A 12781-nucleotide genomic window follows, 5' to 3' on the forward strand; every position below is an offset into this window, starting at 1 on the left:
TCTATGTATTGAATATTATATTTAGTGATAGCGGTTCACTTTTCTTTGTTTGTTTTTTGGGAGTTCCTTCCCTCTCTATCCTTTCTATCCTTTACGAGGTGACTGTTAAAAATGGATGGGAGAGAAAAAAATGAAAAATAAAGTAAATGACTTGAAATGATATTCCACTTAACATAATAAGAAGAAAAATAAAAACACAATAAAAATAAACCATATATATATATATATATATATATATATATATATATATTCAGCTGTATGTCTGTGTTTCTAATAACAGAAATATAGATGGAAAGAGAGAGAGAATAGAATAGTAACAAGAGTTCCACCATAAACGTCAAAAAGCAAAAAAAAAACAAAGAAATATTAACTCCATCTGTAAACAGAGTTTACACCCCCGCTGTGATGATGTCCATAAGCTTGTTTATATTTCCTCATAATTCAATAAGATCCATCACCTTCTGCAGCATAGACTCTATGGAGTCTCTGTATCCAAGTAGTGTTACATTACTCGGGTCCTGTGCCTTCGCCACCTCTATCCACAATGGTCCACTGTTAGGCTTTAATGTTATTATCGTTGTTGTTGTTGTGTGGTTCTCATTACTACCACTGCCGATATTGTCAATATTCTTATTACTATTCACTCGATTCTGTTTATCCTCGCCCAACACACCGTATACATCTATCTGTTCACACAGCCAAGATAACAATCGACTCATTTCCATTGATTCCATCGTGTTTGTCAACCCCGCCTCATCTGTGATGCCCATCGTCTCCAACAGCACTTCCCTATATACTGGTAAATACGCCAACTTTAACCACAACGCCACAACATCCCCACAACGACCAGAACTCATTTTCACTGCTTTTAATACTTGTTCAAATGCCTTCCTGTGTCTCCCTGCGGCGTGATATACCTTCGCGACAGACGCCAATACGAGTGGATCCCGCAAACGCCAATGCTGCACCGCCTGCGCTGCGGCCCGTCCCCGTGCGGCTGGGGCCTCCAAGTCAATTGCGAAAGATGCCAATTCGCCAACGGGAACTGTGAAACAGCCGTCCTTCTTGGGAAGTTGCTGTAGTGTTTCTCTCACTACTTCCAGTGCGGTCTGGCGTCCGGCGTGTCTTAACTCCACGTGTGATCGGGCAAGTCCAAACGCGGCAAGTACTTCCGCGTGACTGTGAAGATATTGGCGTTTATGATGTGTCTGTTGTTGTTGTTGTTGTGTACATACAACTACACCGTCAAGCAGTAAAGCTCTGGCAGCACTGGCATCACTTAACAATTTTGATTCCAACTTGACAGCTGCATAGCACCAGAGATTTGGTATAAACCGACAGTGTGTGGGACGAAGTGCTCTTGTATAGACTTGACGTAATTCCGCAATAAATGGTGCTGTGCTAATCCCTCGCATTGCCGCCTCATCTAGTGCCGTCTTTACTCGCATTCCTTCTGCTTCTAATCGCATTAACCACAATCGTTCGGATTTTGGAAATATAGAAATAGCCTTTTCAAGAAGTGGAACAATATCTTCATGTTTACTGCGTCTATGTACCGCAAGTTTTACCCACGCAATATCTGAATCCGCTGGTGTAACTTCAGTTCCCCGCAGCAAAACCTGTTCCGCTTCGGTTTCACAACCCATCGCCCTTAGTGTTTTCGCAGCCGCCGCATAGAGACCAGTGTGGGATGGATATCGTGATATACCAAGCTGCAGTACGTGTGAGGCACCGTTGTAATATCGTCGTTCATACAGTACTTTGGCTATACGAAGTAATACCTCCACTGTACTGAGTAGCGGTGTGTGTAGGAGTGTACGAAGAAACACACCGAGAAGTGGTTCAGGAAGACTCTGAGATGCAGCAGTTGCTGATGTCGTGTTAACATTTGTAACAGAGATAGCAGCATCTGTTGGTACTGGCCGATCAAGTTCTTCTTCCTCTTCTTCATTAATTGTTTTATTGGCATTTGGGGTCTGCATTGTGCAAGAAGATTGGTACTTTGTTAACGCTAAGAGTGAGGCTTCTATTGCGGAGGACGGTGCTAACTGAAGGCATGTCGTCATGACTTCCATCTCTCTCTCTGTCACATTATTATTATTATTATTATTATTATTATTAGTAGTAGTAGTAGTAGTAGTAGTAGTAGTAGTAGTAGTAGTAGTAGTAGTAGTAGTAGTAGTAGTAGTATTAGTCTTGTTCTTATCTTTAGTATGTTGCCCAGAGTTTCCATGTATCTGGTAAAGAAGAAGCATGGCTGCCCAAATAGCACATAACACATCATGTGTATGCCATGTATCTGAAATTAATGCTATTAAATCTTCCATCCATGTTGTGGGCACAGAGAGTGTTGTTGTGGAGTTTTTATCAGATAAAAAATTTAAATACATGTACGCTGATGTAATAACATATCGATCGACAGCAGCTACACGGGCTACTTCAAGCCACTCCTTACGAGATTTTTCCTCATCCATGATAAGAAAACGTTGAGCAGCTTGACGTACAAAGGAGTTAATTCTATCATTTTCTAATTGTTCCAAGTTTCCCTTCTCATCTTTTAATTGAGTTGTTTTCAGGTGAAATTCCTCAAACTTTGCCGCTTCAATCACAATTTGAAGTGAAAGATGCTCTGCTGCAGCCGCATTAAATATAGCTTTCCCTGTTTCATAATCCTCTAATCGTGCCAGCATTGCCCAAAGGGATGGAAGTTCTGGTGTGACCTCCAATGCCTTACGAATAATTTTCTTCTGATCTCGCGGTGTAGAAACGTGTTCAAGCACCCGCAACCACAAACTCTCACTCGCCGGACACGCCATAACGGCCTGCTGTAGCCAATGCAAATGTTCATGCGGGGGTTCATGCTCTAATAGTAATAACCACAACTCCTCACATCCACAACATATCTTCACAGCCTCTTCTAACAATTGACGTTGGGCCGCCGGGTCCTGCATGTGTTGGAGTCGTTCTTTCCAAATAAGTGGACCTTTACTTCCCGTCATTCGACATCCTTCTATAAGTGTTTGTTGGGCTTTTTTCGCCATTCCCATTTCACGCAAGGCGCGGGAGTGTGTAATCCATGTGGTTTGCTCCGTTGGTGATCCCATTCCGAGTATATTCTCTAATGTTTGATCGGTTGTCACTGTGCGACTGCGGAGTAAATCACTGGCCGTCACGACGGCTGTTTCATCTGCGAATTCATAATTATCCACCACATCCATGTCTTCTGTGCGGGCATTACGTTTCACCAAGGCGTTGGCTGTAATACCACTTCCAATAGTGGCGATATCGTCCATTGAGAGTAATACCTTTGCTCGCTTCGTCTCACCACCAACCATCACATTAACAGAAGAAGAAGAAGTGCGATTTCGCTTCGCATCTTCTTTTCGACGTTTGTGTCTATTCTCCTCCATTCGGTCTAAAGCGTCTAGTAATAAGTTGTTCTTATCGTTGGCTGGCAGCATAAACTGTGCGGCCGCCCCGGAGGCGGAACTCAACTCGGCGGATGTTGAGAATCCCTTCGCCCCACGTCCAATACCGTATTGATAGTTATGTGGAGGAAATGGGGATCTCCAATCATATTTGACAAGTAACTGTTCATACTTGTCTTTCTTTGCTATCATTGGAGGAGCCGTACTCATTAACAAATACACAGACGAACTGAAGAGGTAGAATAAATAAATATATATATATATATATATATATATATATATCTAGATCTAGATATAAAAGTGTATAGTATTGTTTGTTTTTGTTTTTTCTTATTTCTTTACTTTTTTTCTTCGCAGCTTCCGAATGAAGCAAAAATAAAGAAGTAAAAGAGAAAAGAAAATCATATTTTAGCGGCTTTATCTTTAAAAGGAAACTTTAAAAGAATGAAAACATAGATCCATTACCGTAAATAATAACCACATTAGTAAAACAGAAGGGGCAATACAACCATAAATGTATAGAAGGAACACGATCAAAACCTAATGTTTCCCACATGGATTTAAAGTGACACTCCCAGAAAAAAGAATACTCTCTTCTATTATCTTTAGAAAATAGAGAGATGTATTCATTTCCTTTGTGTACCTCAGCATCATCAATTACAACAAAAAGAATAGCAAAGAAATAGTAATAATCACCATCATAATAACAGGGCATCACACATACCTCAATATTAATATTATTTCCTTCCCTATTCACTATGTGTTTATGTATGTATGTGAATCTCAATATTACCGCGGCCGAAGATCCTCCTCATACTCATCATCAAACAAATTTCTACGCTCCTCCAGTGACATACCACTCCGCTCCACCTTCTCATCTAACATCTTCTGCAGTGCGAGACCCTGCCAGAGCACATAGCCAATCATTAGTGCATACATCCAGTAGAACCAACGAAAGTCAATCTTCTGCAGTGGGCCCTTCCATTGGGCAAAGCGAATGAGGGATTCTCGCAGAACATTTGTGTCCACTTCGCGAAAGTCTTCGGGATTCACTTTGCCTTTATTAATGCGGGCCTGGCGAATATACCGCCGCATGGCTCCATAGGCACTGTGGGTGTACATAAAGAACTTGGGTGTATCAATGACAAGAAAGAATGCATCCCGCATGGCGCAGTGCAGTTTATTGCCGATGGGATCCCAGTGAAATAGTGTTCGCACATTATGTTGAATGTTTTCTGTAGCCGCTTTAATAAAAGTATTCGTATTTGAAATCATTTTGGTTTGGGTTTGGGTTCACTTTTTTTTTCTTTTTTTTTTTACTATTCCTTGATTTCTCTCCTGTCCTCTGTTACGTAACTAACATATATATATATATATATATATATATATATATATATATATATATGTTGAGAAGCCAAATAATAAAAAAGGATTTGGCTAATCAAAAAACGCCGTAAACAAATAAAGAAATAACTATACAAGAGTAATGTGTGGATTTCTCTTGTCCCTCTGGTCTCACTCCAGCTATGAACAGCCGAACACCTCCAAATTCACACAATCACAAAATTAATTAAACCATCAAGAACAACAAGAAAAAAAAAGAGAAAGAAATATAAAAGTCTACACGACAACAACATCACCCAGAAGAGAAATGTGATGAACCATCAGTGATGACATCAGTCAAAGAAGCACAAAATATAAATAAACAAACAGAGAGAAATAGTTGTAAAAGACTGAAATGTAAAAAAGAAAAAAAAACAATAGTCGTAACAAAACTCTCATAATAAAAGAAGTAGTGCATATAGTTAAAATTATAGTAGTTCTGTGGCTATAAAGGCAATAAAAAAAAGGCAAAACGATAATAAAAAGGAAAAAATTTTATAACAGTCCCTGTAATGTTAGTTTCCATATTCATTCAGTACATTACGCTGAATACAAGTCAAGAGACTCAATGTGAGTCTCAGAAAGGACACAAAGTAATACACAAGAGTCCCATTCCATGGTTGTTTGTTTAAATCTTCATTTCATTTAAAGCTCCAAACTACAATGGCCCAAAGAAGAGTGATACAGTATACTGAAAAAAATGTTTCCCATTCAGTTTTTATTTCTCTCTATCTCTCGCTTTCTTTCTTTCTTTCTTTCTTTCTTTCTTTCTTTCTTTTTTTCTTTGTAGTGCTAATATTCATTATTTAATACCCATCTGTGAGAAGGTATCTGAAGGTTGTTCTTTTGCTTTTGATTTTTACTCTTTTAACGCCATGAGAGTTGGTAGTTAAGGAAGTCTCAACTGCTTGAGAGGAGTTCCACCTCTTTTCTCTGTTAAGAGATAATACACCCGCCTCCATTAATAAAGGCAGCTGCTCAGTTGTTCCTGTAAATATAGGCGAAACCAGCGGTGGTGTTTGTTTCTGCGGGGCACACTCATTCTCTAATCTCTCCTCTTGTGAAAGGCATAGTCGTCTGTCAAGCTCATTTTGTACATATGCATTTTCCCTGAGTATACATCTTTTCCCAACAACAACTCTTGCTTATCTGCACTATTATTTTGTTTTCCTTTTTCTTCTTGTATAGTTTGTGTGTTTATCATCTCTTGTGAAGATTCATGATCCTCGGCGGTGGATCTCGTATACTGCTGCAGTCGGGTAATAAGTATATGAACAGGTACATCATTCACGTGTGTTTCTTCTACGTTTAATGCTATTGGGGCATACACGGTACTGAGAAGCCGCCGTAGAACCAGCAACCACGATGGGAAGAGACTACTGTGTTGTCCTTGTTGTTAGGGGTAATATTGTTATTATTATTATTATTATTATTATTATTATTATTATTATTATTATTATTATTATTATTATTATTATTTGTACTAATAGTAATAGTGGTAACAGTCTCTAAGCCGTTGCGGTCTTGGTTCATGCAATGTAAACAGAGAACTTTGATTCCAATCACCTCGTCGCTCCTTCTTATTTCAGATATTATCACAACACCTCATCTTTACAATTAGTTAACATAGTAACCCAAAAGATAAAAGGAATGAAGGAAGAAGAAGAAAAAAAAAAGGAGTCCCATTAAATAAATTCGTCGTAGAGGATATTGAGAGCGCAACACATGATACAGATTCAGATACAAATAAATACACTTTAAAGAAAAAAATAAACTGTTTCCTCCTTTTCTCTCTTTTTTTGTTTTTTTTTTTTTGTTTTTTCTTCTTTTTAATTGTACAGTCACACCTATTTCTAATAGTGCGGTGTCCTCCTACACAGAAATAAGTTTCCACAATAATCGTTCCACATCCACAATCACAACAGCGGGGATTGGACCATTCTCTGCTTGTGTATCACTGTAGAGATCAGACTGCAGTGTCATACTCGTATCTGTGCCTCTCCGCCACTCCACCACAACAGTGCCCATAAACAATCTATACTTTACGTGAAGTAGCGGAACTACACTTCCTTTTGCTATTGAGATTGTATTTGTATTTGCTACTGGGATTGCCGGAGATGGTGGTTGTAGTGTGATGGCCACATAAGTCCCAGGATGTACATCCACCACAAAAGAAGACTCGAGTGGTCCAATAAAAAACGTCTCACGCAGGGCTTTACATTGTGTTTCAATGACATCCATCACCACCGCATTCACGAGATGTAAGGCGGCCAAACAGCCACTCTCTAATCCCGTCTCGAAGTAATTATTGAGATAACGTACAGAGGCCTCATAGTGTGCTGGAAGAACACGAAGTGGCACACTTGTCTCACTATTATTATTACTATTATTATTACTATTATTATTATTATTATTATTATTATTACTGTGAAGTGTTGAATGCGAGATCATAATAGCGTCTGTGAATAGTTCCGGTGGTGTTTGTATACGCAGCAGCCATCGTAGTGTTAACACCCGCCAACGGCCGCCGTGCGTTGAATTCCACGTTAATTCCATTGCGAGTGCACGGCGTACAATAATGCGAATCACACCCGCCTCCGTACATGGAAACTCAAACCACGGCTCTTCTTTATATTTATCTTCTTTATATTCTTTCTTCTCCTTCTCTTTATCCTCTTCTTCTTTTTGTATATTCCTGCATGGGGTGAATGTCTGCACACCGGCGGCCCGCAGCGATGACTGTCGTTGTCGCACTTCCCGCCGCAGTGCCGGCAGTTCCCGCAGTAATTGCGCCTTCACATCTAAACAGTGAAATGCCGCCAACATCGCACACTCCGCCGCTATATTGAGATCCGCAAACTCCCGCACTGCAGGGGAAACAAACAATGGCACACTTCCACTATTTATATTCTTAGTAAGACTGACGGGTGATGGAATGGAGTGGGGCAATAGGGCGGAACGGGCGGTGTATAACATTAAACGTCGCTTGCGTTGTTCGGCGGAAAGAGATGCAAATATTGTTGAATATTGTTTTGTTTCTATTTGTGTTGTTGTTTGATCTACTCGTCCGCGTTTCTCTGTGCGTCTAAAGACAACTTTTGTATTGTGGCCAAATACTTCCAACGCCGCCTCTGCGAGCGAGACGTGTTTGGCGAGTGGCCGCAGTTCATATAATGGCGATGAACTGATATTATTATTATTATTATTATTATTATTATTATTATTATTATTATTATTATTATTATTAAATCTTCCTTTTCTTCTCTTCTCATCAACACTTATCACACCGGTGAGTTCTGCGATCATCTCTCCCAATCCCCGTAATGCCAATTGTACTGCTGTTTCTACAGTACCGTCCTGTATGTCCATTGATGTTGATATGGTATTACTACTAGTACTATTATTACTATTAGTATTCATATTGGGAAGTGTATGTGTGCGAGATTTCTCTTCACACTCGCGAATAATTTTAAGAATCGTGTGAATGCGTGTAGCGCGTCGCGTTAATTCGATCACTTCGCCTTCAAACTCATCCGAAACATCACGTGCGGCGTCAAGTGCCTGCGATGTGTAATCCCGCAGTAACTGCAATAGACAGTTCGGAGGGGCATACGTCATACCACGATTAACTACTAATACTAATAATATAATATAATTACTAATATAATACTAATACTACTCCCAACCACTATTGCTTCTTTACGAAATGGTGTTAAAAGAAAAAAAGAAAAAAACATGAATAAGAGAATTAACACACACTTTATTATATATATATATATATATAATACAAAGAAAGGGAGAGAAAACAAAAAAGAGGAGGATAGGAAACATCGATAGCTGTCTGCCACTGTAATTCTTGTCACTATTAACTTTTCCAACATCACATAAAGACAAAACAACAACAAAAAAAAAACGGAGTAAAGAAACAAACACAACGAAACAAAAGGAAAGAAAAAAAAGATGATGTTGGAAGTAGTAATAGATAAGATGAAAAGAAGTACAAATAATATACAGAGCCAACTGGTGGGTAATAGCGTTCCTGTCTCCACTATTCTGTATTGTGAAAACACACACAGACACATACAATATAATGCCGGAGAGTAATAATAATAATAATAATAATAATACTAATAATAATAATAATAATAATAATAATAATAATAATAATAATAATAATAATAACAATAATAACAATAATAATAATAATAATAATAATAATAAACAGAAACAGAAACAGAAACATAAACAGAAAGATACAACCAAAAGGACAAAAAAAATAATAATAAAGAGAAAGAAAAGAAAAAAAACATACATCAAAGAAATTTCATACAATAATTGCAGATCATATAATAGTTGCAATATACACAAAAATACTTTTTTCCGCATATTTCTACGTTAATGCAGCAAATGCGTAATTAAGTGCAAATTTATTTGAACCACAGAAAAAAGTAAATACAAATCATCAATGAAAACAAAAACAACGTCGACTCACTCTGTGAAACGCTGATACGAATAAGTCTCTCAGAAAACTCAAAGAGACATCGTCAAAGCAACTCATAGAGCACAACATGCATAGAGCAGAGAGCAATTTCCGTTCTGTAAAAAGAGAGCAATAATAACAACACAATAATAACAAGAACAAGAAGAATAAAAAAAGAAATGATTATAATGATGATCCATAATTCATTTTTTCAAGACTCCTATCATCAACGTTAACACCCCCTTCCTTTTTTTTTACCAACAAACTCATCCCATCCACTTTTATCGATGATGTACACGTCTTGAATGACTACGGCTTATCTTTTCTCTACGTCTTCTCCCATTACTGATACTGCTAGTCCTTAAGGTGTTATTAGAACAGTGACAATCCCGAGAATTGCTTCTTCGTTCATTTCTCTGTTTACTAGAAGGAGAACCACTACGTTTTTCTATCATTTTTAATTTACCAGAGTCTTCAGTGTTTTCATCCTGTACTGGACGTTTCTCATTCTCACCAGATAAAAGGTGTGATGCTTTCCGCACAAATAAACCCAACGGTGATAAATGCTTGTTATCGAAGTCATCTTTTTTATTGGCTTTGTGTGAAGAAGATGAATTCGCAGACATCACTCGAGGTGTATTTATGTTTTTCTTCTTTATTGATGCTTGTGGTAAATCCCGCCGTGGGGACGGATCTCGCGATGTATTTCTCCCACTCCTCGCATCCTGTTTCTCTGTGGTTTGGGATGATTTCCGACCTAGTCCAAGTAGACGCAATAACGCACTACGGGCTGACTCCTTACCATTTGAGCTTTTCTTTTCCACTTCTCCTCTACTTGTTATAACTTCACTCGTTTTACTACTTGGGGATTGTTCTCTCTTTCGTTGTTTCGCATCGGTTCGTTGTTCTTGTTTAGACGAAGAATTCCCTTTTCCATCATGCCGCCGATAATAATCCTCATCACTTTCTCTCGGAGTTGTGTTGAGTGAACTGCGGCTTGAAACGGATAATGAAACACCGTGGTGTCTGCGTCCATCTTCCTTATTGTGTTGGTGTTCCCCTGTGTGTTTCCCGCTATTATGATGATGATGATGATTATTATTATTATTATTATTATTATTATTATTATTATTATTATTATTATTATTATTATTATTATTATTATTATTATTATTATTATTATTATTATTATTATTATTATTCTTTCGTCGTGTACTACGCGACTCACGCTCTTTGCTACCACGTGTGTAATGGCTACTATTATGACCATTAATGTGATTATTATGATTATGGCGTGGGGTTTGCCGCATGGAATCGGAATGACTATGGCGATGATGGTGATGATGATGGTAGGATGATCCTTCTGTCTGTCGATCTCCATCTATTGTAGTACCATTCTGTCTTCTAGACCTTTTCTCATCTTTTTCCTTTTGTTCTTCTTTCTGTTGATCCGTTATTTTATTCCTGTTCTTCTTTTCAGCTAAATCCCGTGGAGAGCGTGAAGCAGGACGGGATGTATTCTGTAATGATAATCCCTTATCTCGCAAGATCGGAGACTTTGATGATGATAATAACGTTGAACTTGATGATCGCGAAAAGGATGATGAAAGAGAAGCCTCAGCCCTCCTAGAGGATCCAACTCCACGTTTCCCCTTACTTGTTCGATTTCTCTCTTCTAATTCTTTACGTCGCAATGATGCGTGATCACTATTGCGATGATTATGATTGTGATGATTATTATTATTATGATTATGATGATGACGTCCATCTCTTCTCTGCGACTTTTGTTGGCTGAGAGGCTGCGGCAACTCCCCACCATTGTTAGGAATAGGAACCGCAGCAGGAATAACTACGGCTGGAGGAACAGGAATCGTAACCGTCGGAAGAGGAGGTGGTGGTGGTGTAACTACTTTAATAGGTGCTGTTGTTGTGGGTATGGGTGTGGTAGGAATAGTTGTATTTATCTTCTTTTCTTCTTTTTCTCTGTTTTCTCTGTGATGTCGGTGATAACGACGTCTGTGATACTTTCTTCTCCTTCCTTTCCTGCCACCCTCACTTCCACTAACACTACTGAATCTGCTGCTGTTAGCCGTACTACTACTACTACTACTACTACTACTACTACTAATGCTACTACTAATGCTACTACTATTCATAGTACTAGAATTAGCACTAACACTCCTGTTTCCACCACCACCTCCTCCTCCTCTTTTAACACTTTTACTTTTCTTTTTCCTTTTGGGTTCACCTCGGGGACTTGCACTCTTGTCTCCGCGGGATGCTTTTCTACGGTGATGGGCATGTCGGCGAGAACGGTGCGAGCGCTTATGCGAAGAAGATGCAGACAAAGACAAAGAGGTTGCAGTAAAAGATGAAGAAAAGGACGAGGAACGCCTCAATGATCGTTTTTCATCTCTCTTCTTCCTTCTTCTTCTATTTATATTTTCATGAGACGGTGAATGCGCCCTAGTGGGAGTAGCCGTAGTTTCTCTCACGCTCTTTGATGGACTTACGGGTCGTGGTTCGGCGTACGTAGTGGAAATAGACCGGTAGTCTCTCTGTGATGGAGCCGTTGCTGCTCTCGTGGTTGACGTTCTTGGTGGTATTGCTGTATTATTATTATTATTATTATTATTATTATTATTATTATTATTATTATTATTATTATTATTATTATTATTATTATTATTATTATTATTATTATTATTATTATTATTATTATTATTATTATTATTATTATTATTATTGGGTGTTGTTGCCCATCCAACAGCAGCCGCAGCAACACCACCACGTATTCCACCTGGGGATACATTTCCCATAGTGCATGGTCTATAAGACGCCGGCAGTTGATGCGGATTATGATTTTGATAATATTGCGGTGTTTGTGGTTGTAATTGTGGTGGTGTAAATTGATTTCCATTTGCCCAGCGCGGCCATGAGCCTCGTGGAAAGAAACTCTGTTCCTGTTGTTGTTGTTGTAATTGTAATTGCTGTGGATTCATCCACGGTGATGATACACCGGCGACCGCAGAAGTGTGTGGGTAAATTGGGGTTTGTCCATCGTATGCGTACAGAGGCACACCCTGCGGTATACCACGTGAGACTCCACCACCCATTGAGAGTAGAAACTGGGAAAGAGTTTAATAATAATAATAATAATAATAATAATAATAATAATAATAATAATAATAATAATAATAATAATAATAATAATAATAATAATAATAATAATTAATAATTAATAATTAAACTAGGAAATAAAGAGTTGAATAGTTGTGTACTGTTCGTTTCCTTTTTGCTTTTGCTTTTTTCTTTTTGTGATTTTCCTATACTCTTCTGTTTGTTCGCCGTGTTATGGTCGCTATTGTTGTTTTGTGTACTTGAGTATATATTTATATTAACTCTCTTTCTCTTTCAGTATCTATTTCGCAGGCCGTCCTTCTGCTATTCCTTTTCTTCCCGGTGAGCTGCAGAGAAACTCCTCTTCACA

At 38.4% G+C, this 12781-nt stretch overlaps 4 protein-coding genes across 4 annotated transcripts; all 4 read right to left on the reverse strand.

Annotated features, from left to right (window-relative positions):
• Positions 1 to 434: 434 nt before the first annotated feature.
• Positions 435 to 3638, reverse strand: LSM04_009622 (PRP1 splicing factor; the record flags this gene model as incomplete). Its single annotated transcript, XM_067332428.1, has 1 exon — positions 435 to 3638. The coding sequence occupies one exon, from the start codon at positions 3636 to 3638 to the stop codon at positions 435 to 437; it is 3204 nt and encodes a 1067-aa protein (XP_067187121.1).
• Positions 3639 to 4217: 579 nt separating this feature from the next.
• Positions 4218 to 4703, reverse strand: LSM04_007945 (uncharacterized protein; the record flags this gene model as incomplete). The annotated part of the gene is made up of 1 exon (XM_067332429.1): positions 4218 to 4703. One exon carries the CDS (start codon positions 4701 to 4703, stop codon positions 4218 to 4220), a length of 486 nt encoding a protein of 161 aa, XP_067187046.1.
• Positions 4704 to 6683: 1980 nt separating this feature from the next.
• On the reverse strand, positions 6684 to 8429 carry LSM04_008120 (uncharacterized protein; the record flags this gene model as incomplete). Its single annotated transcript, XM_067332432.1, has 1 exon — positions 6684 to 8429. One exon carries the CDS (start codon positions 8427 to 8429, stop codon positions 6684 to 6686), a length of 1746 nt encoding a protein of 581 aa, XP_067187057.1.
• Positions 8430 to 9572: 1143 nt separating this feature from the next.
• LSM04_004073 (uncharacterized protein) lies at positions 9573 to 12407 on the reverse strand (the record flags this gene model as incomplete). The annotated part of the gene is made up of 1 exon (XM_067332433.1): positions 9573 to 12407. The coding sequence occupies one exon, from the start codon at positions 12405 to 12407 to the stop codon at positions 9573 to 9575; it is 2835 nt and encodes a 944-aa protein (XP_067186869.1).
• Between the last annotated feature and the right edge of the window lie 374 nt (positions 12408 to 12781).

Source organism: Trypanosoma melophagium (assembly GCF_022059095.1).
Source record: "Trypanosoma melophagium isolate St. Kilda chromosome Unknown ctg6segment0, whole genome shotgun sequence".
Lineage (NCBI taxonomy): Eukaryota > Euglenozoa > Kinetoplastea > Trypanosomatida > Trypanosomatidae > Trypanosoma > Trypanosoma melophagium.